This window comes from Hemitrygon akajei, chromosome 14 (genome assembly GCF_048418815.1).
Source record: "Hemitrygon akajei chromosome 14, sHemAka1.3, whole genome shotgun sequence".
NCBI lineage: Eukaryota > Metazoa > Chordata > Chondrichthyes > Myliobatiformes > Dasyatidae > Hemitrygon > Hemitrygon akajei.
The window spans coordinates 99166285-99174503 of NC_133137.1; the positions used below are offsets into that span (position 1 = coordinate 99166285).

Here is an 8219-nt window from a genome sequence, read left to right on the forward strand (position 1 = left end):
ACCATTCAATATCCTTCTCCTTAGTGAATACCGAAGAGAAGAAATCGTTCAAAATCTCTCCCATCTCCCTCGGCTCCACACATAGCTGACCACCCTGATTCTCTAAGGGACCAATTTTATCCCTCACTATCCTCTTGCTTTTAATATAACTGTAGAAGCCTTTCGGATTTACTTCCACCTTATTTGCCAAACCAAACTCGTATCTTCTTTTAGCTTTTCTAATCTCTTTCTTAAGATTCCTTTTACATTCTTTATATTCCTCGAGCAATTCCTTTACTCCATGCTGCCTATATCTATTGTAGACATCCCTCTTTTTTCGAACAAAGTTTCTAATATCCCTTGAAAACCATGTGCAGTCTTTTTGGTTTTTTTAAGTTGGGTAGGTTGCCGCAGTCTTTTTATGAAGCTTCTATTTCGCTTATCCTTAAAAAGTACAAGAATCAAACTGAATTTCTTCATACAGACCAATTTCCTTACTTAATGTTGATACTAAAACCATATCTAAAGTTCTGGCTCGTAGGATTGAAAGTATCTTACCATCTACCATATCTGACGATCAGACTGGATGTATTAAAAACCAATATTCCCATTTTAATATTTGCTGGTTATCAAATGTTATCTATTCTCCTTCTAAGGAGATATCAGAATGTGTGATATCCTTAGATGCTGAGAAACCTTTTGATCGGGTTGAATGGCACTATTTATTTAAAATTTTAGAAAAATTTAATTTTGAGACCAATTTTACTCAATGGATTAAATTACTTTGTTTATCACCTTCTGCTCTGGTTCTTACTAATTCTCAGAATTCTAAACCATTTAAACTTCAACGTGGAACCAGACAAGTTGTCCTTTGAGCCCTTTGCTCTTTGACCTGGCCTTAGAACCCTTAGCTATTGCCTTTCGAGAATCTAGTGATATCACTGGTATTTTGCGGAAGGGTACTACCCACAAAGTTTCACTTTATGTGGGTGACTTATTGCTTTTTATTTCTAACGTTGAGACTTTGTTACCTTCTGCACTTTCTCTACTCTCTCGTTTTAGCCAGTTTTCTGGATATAAATTGAACCTACATAAGAGTGAACTTTTTCCATCGAATAATTTGGTATCAACTAATACTAATCTTCCTTTTAAAATTGTAAGAAACCAATTTATTTATTTGGGTGTAACAATTACTAATTATAAACACCTATTTAAAGAAAAATTTCTTACTTTATTAAATTATATAAAAAGAACATTATCAAATTGGTCACCTCTTTCGTTATCATTGATTGGCCAAATTATTTCTATTAAAATGAATATTTTACCCAAATTTATATACCTTTTCCAGGCCTTACCCGTCTTTATTCCCAAGTCCCTTTTTTGATTCTTTTGACTCTATTTTATCCTCTTATATATGGAAAAATAAACGTCCTTGATTGAATAAAGTTCATCTCCAGAAAGTTAAAAAGAATGGGGGTTTAGCTTTACCGAATTTTAGGTTTTATTATTGGGCAGTTAATATACAGAATATTATGTTTTGGTTATATTATATTAATCATGAGGACTGTCCAGGGAGGGTTTCTTTAGAAGCTAACTCTGTTAATAAATTCTCTATAATCTCTCTTTTGGGATCTTCACTTCCTTTATCTTTAAGTAAAATAACTGAAAATGTGGTAGTTAAACATACCTTGAGGATCTGGATACAATTTAGAAAACACTTTGTTTATTGAGATTTTCCCTTTCAAGTCCCATTTTTCTTAATTATTTTTTAAGCCCTCAATGACTGATGCAGTTTTTAATCAATGGGATAGATTGGGTATTAAATGTTTCCAGGATCTGTTTGTTGGAGGAAGTCTTTCTTCGTTCGAACAACTGTCAACTAAATATAGATTACCAAAAACCCACTTTTGTCATTTACAAATTAGAGACTTTTTGCAATCTCAATTATATACATTTCCTAATAGTCCTGATAAGAACTTATTAGATGAAATTCTGAATTTGAAAGCTTTTTATAATTGTTCAATATCCAATATTTATGATATGTTGATGGGAATGAGAAATGATTCTTTAGATAAAATCAAAACTCTTTGGGAACAAGATTTACAGACTTCAATTTCTGAAGAAGCTTGGAATGAAATTTTTAAACTGGTTAATACCTCACTGTTATGTGCCCGTCATTCCCTCCTACAATTTAAAGTGGCCCATAGGGCTTATGTGACCAAGGATAAGCTATCTGGTTTTTATATGGATATATCTCCCTACTGTGATAGGTGTAACAATGGAGAAGCTTCATTCATATGTTTTGGACATGTCCAAGTCTTGAAAAAGGAAGTATTCCAAATTTTTTCTGTACTTTTTAAAGTAAATTTTAAGCCTAATCCTTACCCGCCGTATTTGGTATAGTTGGAGGGGTGGATATCATTTTGAAGACATCTGACTTGTGCATTCTGGCCTTTATCTCTTGTGTCTAGGAGGGCTCTCTTGCTTAAATGGAAGGATGCTACTCCGCCTAATCACGCTCAGTGGTTATGGGATGTAACAGCATGCTTAAATTTAGAAAAGATTCACTATTCAATTTCTGAATCTAACCAAGATTTTCAAAATTTTTGGGGGCTGTTTTTGAATTATTTTCAAAACCTTTGATTTCCCGTCAAAGTACAGATGCTGGTTAATAGCATTTTTCACTATCTGATAAGGTTTCTTTTTTTTTTCTTTACCAAGCAGCTTCGGCTTTGGTAGTGGGTATAGATTTCTTTCTATATATATAAAAATTATTCATATCTCAACATATGAATTAATCTAATCTACATGAATATAGGGTAAGGAGTTCGTCAATGTGATTCAAATATAATGTATTTGGTATTATTATATCTTTCTTTTATTTTATAATATGTATTTTCTTGAACTCTGTATTCTTCTATGTTGAAATTAATAAAATATTGAAAAAAAAGACATTCTCAGTAAATTTTTCTCCGATTATCTTAAAATAATGCTCCCTCGTATTAATAGCCAGATTAAGTAAGATGGCAGCATATCCGCCTGCAATGGCCTCTCAGGGGCCAACCAAAGGTGTCTTTGCCCTTTTTTTACAATCGTAGGACAATGCTGGTTCCAAGGTTGTCAAGCCGAGGAGTGGTAGAGGGGACAAGCTCCCACTACCTAAAAGTGCTCCTCACGGCATGCACCTCAAATAGCCTCTGACAACCAAGTCCAACTCCTGGCCTTCTCGTGTGGCTTAGCCTCTAAGCTGGGCGGAACTGTTTCTACTGACAGGAGAAGGGGCAAAGGCAGGTCCTGGCGCCTTAAAACCAGTGCTTCGGGTAGATGGAGCTCGTCAGCCTGGGAAGGCAGTCCATCTAAGAGAGGGAAAACTCTGATTTCAAACCTCTGCTGCCTTGCAGCCATACCCACTCATGGGAAAGGCTTCGGGAGTAAACCCTGAGGACAAATCCAGAGCTGGAGTCCCTAAGGCAGTCCGACGTTGCCTTCAACCTCATTCTGGCAACTCCTGCGACGTCACCGGTGCCAAGCTGTATCAGCCCTTGCCCTTCCCTTGGACAACATCGGTGTTGTGGAGAGGGAGACTTGCTGCTGGTTTTCCATACAACCTTGCCCAGGCTTGCACCCTGGAGAGGCTGAAGCAAGATCCATGGTCTCGCGACATTAACAGATGCCATTCACAGGACAATGCTGGACATTAAGAACTTCAGGTGCTTCAGGTCTACCCCATCAGCAAGCTGCCCGTTGGCGGAGTGTTACTGCTTGCTACAGGAAGGCATCAGAGCCAACGCACAAAGGCGGTGTGCAGTTTAACAGTGAGTGATTGTCTTGGGTGTTTCCCTTGCAATCACAAGACCCTGTTGGACAATGATAATGTAAAATGCTGCAAGTGTGTTTTCCTTGCTTATTGGTGAGATAAATGGTGGGGCCTTGATTGAACTGAGGATTAAGCCTCAAGCCACAGGCCTGCCTGTTGCAGCAGCCCAGGAGGGGAGATGGCGGAGGCGGTATAGTGTGCTGTCCACGTTGCTTTGGGGTCTGCCCTCTAGTGTTCAATCGGTGGTATGACAAGCTAGTTTGAAGATGTGAGCGTGTACGTTCATCTCAGAACTGCCCCTCCCAGTTTCTACCAGCCGCCTACACACCATGGGTAACTTACAGAGGCCAATTAACCCGCACATTTTTGGGGTGGGGGAGAAGACTGGCATACCTGGGGGAAAGCAACAGTCACAGGGAGATTGTGGAAATTCCACAGAGGAAATCGGGATCAAAATCAGCAGCATCTCTACTGGCTTCACCACTGAGGTTACAATGTGAACTTGTCAAAGCAGCTGTTTCATTTTAGTCAGAGATACAGCACAGTAACAGGCCTTTTCTGCTCAATGAGTCTGTGCTGCTCTGTTACACACATGACAGGGGATCTCCTAACCTGGATGCTTGGAATGTGGGAGGAACCGGAGCACGTGGAGAAAACCCACGTTGGTCACAGGAAGAATGTACAAGCTCCTTGCAGACAATGGCAGGAACTGAACCCAGTTCGCTGGCACTGTAAAAGTGATATCCTCACCACTATCTACCACACTGTTGCATAAAACATAAACTTGTCAAACTGGAGAATTAAAACCCAGACCTGTTTTCCTTATACCCCTGAGACAAGCTGGAAGTGCTTGCTCAGACAGTTTCATTCAGCACACTAGCACGACTTGAGCTTTGTTCAGAACACCGAGGTTGAGATAACCAGGAGGACTGGAGTGTGGCAATCTTGACATAATCCAGATGTAGATCACAGAACACCCTCCTCACCAGAGACAGCAGATTCTCTCAAGAATTAGTTACTACCATTTAAAAATCCAGGGTTGCCATCCCACTCTTGATCCTCAACCACAGATAAGAAGAGAGAACTAGCCTCAGATGTAAAGGCTGATCTGAGATGTGCAAAACCATTTTGGCTCTTCACTGAATCACTCGATGTGCAGGACTCCATTAGCCGCATTAGTTACACCGATGTATAATGGTTACTCTGTCAACATTCCCTCTAATTTTTCTTATACAGCTGCGTGGATCAACCGCTGCTCTAACCGGGGAATTTTTACACTGCCTGAAAATTGTGCGACATTTTAATAAAACATTATATTAAAAAACTCAAGCTTGCAGCAAAGGCTATGTGCACGGGAGCAGTTCAGTTACTGTGCGGCCGCGCACCTGCAGAGCTGAGAGAGAACAGTGCTGCTGGTATAGTAAACAGAGGCTTGAACCTCTAATCTGACAAATGAAAAGTTATTAAACAACTCAAGTTAAAATAGCACCTTCAGCCAACAAGACAAACATTCAATAGCTGATTCTAATTGTTTCCTGATTAAGGATACAGTAGGAGTCAAATACATTGCCTAGTTCAAAACCCACGATAACAGCCGGGAAAATTCAAGATATTAGCATCATAAAACCATAAGACACGGGAGCAGAATTAGGCCTTTTGGCCCATCTAGTCTGCTCCACCATTCCATTACGGCTGATTTATTATCCCTCTCAACTAAATTCTCCTGCCTTCTCCCCATAACATTTGATGCCCTTATTAATTAAGACCTTATCAACCTCCACTTTAAATATACTCAGTGACTTGGCCTCCACAACCATCTGTGACAATGAAGTCCATGGATTCACCACCCTCTGGCTAAATAAACTCTTCCTCAAATTAAATGAACTTTAAAAGTATCAGTAGCAGACCACAAAACTTACCAAGTTATCTACACAAACTATCTGGTTAACTAACGATTTTCAAAGGCAGAAATCCACCATTCTTGCTGGGTCGGAGCGATATGTGAACACAGACCATTAGCAATGTGGTTGGAATCTACCCACATCCTAACCAGAGGACAGAGTGTAAGGCTGGTTAATGAATGATTGCATTGCCAATCACTCTATCCATGAGTGTTGAAGATGCACTTTATTTTTAATTGCCCCCTTCCTTTTTATTTGAGAATATTGAATCCGAGGGAGGGGATGTTTGATTGGGCAGGATATCATACATTGAAAGTTACAGGAAATCATTCAACTAGACTTAAAGACTCTTGAGGAGGGAGGGACAGTCTAACATTTTCCAGTGTTTAACGGGGTAACAACCAATAGTGCAGAGGGGTGTTATGTAGCACCATGCGAAGGAGAGGGAATGCTATGTGCGGTGGCATTGATTGCCTGGGCACAGCTCCTGACAGATGGCATTCCCTCTCAGGACCCACCCATAAAGGATTGGCAAGGGAGCCCAGTGAACTAGGAACTCCAAGAAAAGGGCCATCACATTTAAAAACAGAAATTCAGGTGGTAATATTCCCCAGCATAAGAGTCAGAGTGTTTGTAAGTAGTGCCACTTTATGGACATACAATCATGATTTATGGACATACTATATATTTATAATTATTGTTTCTTAATCATAGAACCACAGAACACTACAGCACAGTACAGGCCCTTCAGCCCTCCATGTTGTGCCGACCCATATAATCCCTAAAAAGAGTACTAAACCCACACTACCCCATAACCCTCCATTTTTCTTTCATCCATGTTTGTGCTCTTTCTCTTATTGTGTGTTGTGCTGCATCAGATCGGGAGTAACAATTATTTGATTATCTTTTACACTTGAGTAATGGAAATGACATTAAACAATCTTGAATCTTAAGAGGAGGCAGGTCACGATGTAATAGAAACACAAGAGATTCTGCAGACGCTGAAGTCCAGAGCAACACGCACAGTGCGTCGGGGAACTCAGCTGGGCAGCAGCATCAATGGAAATGAATGAAGAGTCACTGTTTCGGAATGAGACCCTTCATCAGAGAAAATGAAGGGTCTCGGCCAAAACTTCGGCTCTTTATTCCACTCCATGAATGCTGCCTGACCAACTGTGTAAAATACACCTGTGCTTTTCTAATTGTGGACTATTACATAAAAACTTACACACACGTTGACAGGCGCGGGTTTTAACCCCCTCGTTATGTGTTCATTTTGATGCTCATTGACGAGGATTGTTCGAGAGCAGCTTTGACCCCCAACGCAGTTGTAAGGCGGGGAAAAGAACTCGCAGTTTCCAACACTACCCGACGCGTTACAACTTGCTTGCCAGCGGTTCGAGTTCGCACCGTTATATTCCTTTAGCTTAAAAAAGTCACATGGGTCCCAGCATAAATGTTTAAGAAGTTCAGACTCACCAAGAAAACTCAGGAGGAGCAGTAACCTCATCTTCGAGAGTTGGGATCCCGTTGGCTAAGTTGGACTGACTTATGTCTGAAAATGAAATCTTTTGAATTGTTCATTCAAGTTAAATTTTCACTTGGGATTTTGATTCAGGGGGTCGTAGAATTTATTTTTCTAACCAACCCTGCTTTCTTTCTTTCTCTCCCCGAGCGGGTCGTGAGTTTCCCAGTTCCGCCGTTTATCTCTGGTTCACTAATGTTCACACACACCGCAGCAACTCAAATGACAATAGCGTCCGCGCCGCTGCAGCACAAAGACATCGGAGTCGACCCTCCCCCTTAAAGGGACCAGCACCGCCTATCTCCGCCAGCCACCGACACTTTCAGTCAACGTTTGCTCTTGGCTTTGAAACAGGAACGCAAAGAGCTCTCGTGTCTTCTTTAACTCGATATTGATCGGTGTCAGTATTTACCAGGGTGGATATTGATTAAGATGATCTAAATTCAGTGGCACTTGTTAGGTACACCGGTAGACCTGGCAGCAATTCAATGTATAAAAGCATGTCGACACGGTCAAGAGGGTCAGTTGTTCAGATCAAACCGGAATAGAGGGGAAATGTGATTTAGACCAGGAATGAATGACGTGGTTTGAGTATTTCAGAAGGTGCTGATCTCCTGGGATTTTCTCACGCCACTGTCTCTAGTGTTTACAGAGAACAGTGTGAGAAACAGAAATAAAAAAACATCCAGTGAGTAGCAATTCTGTGGGCAAAACGCCTTGTTAATGAGACGGGTCAGAGGAGGAATGGCCAGACTGGTTCAAGCTGACAGGAAGACAACTGGAACTCAAATAACCACACGTTACAACAGTGGTGTGCAGAAGAGCATCTCTGATTGCACAACATGTCCAGCCTTGAAGTGGATGGGCTACAATAGTAGAAGGCCACACAAGGTCCTATTCCAGTACCTAATAAATTGGCCACTGAGTGTACGTAAAGGTTCATAAAGAACAACCCAGTGTGTGTGAGAGATGTTGGTAGTTTAAGTACGTTTGTCAC

The 8219-nt window shown here is 40.8% G+C and overlaps 1 protein-coding gene across 2 annotated transcripts in view; it reads right to left on the reverse strand.

Annotated features, from left to right (window-relative positions):
* The window catches only part of podxl (podocalyxin-like), a 171270-nt gene extending 163839 nt beyond the window's left edge, over positions 1-7431 (reverse strand). For both annotated transcript variants that reach the window (XM_073066774.1, XM_073066773.1), the window contains exon 1: positions 7177-7431. In XM_073066774.1, the coding sequence (XP_072922875.1) occupies positions 7177-7207 (31 nt within the window). In that variant the 5' untranslated portion in view covers positions 7208-7431. The remainder of the gene's footprint in view (positions 1-7176) is intronic.
* Positions 7432-8219: the final 788 nt, after the last annotated feature.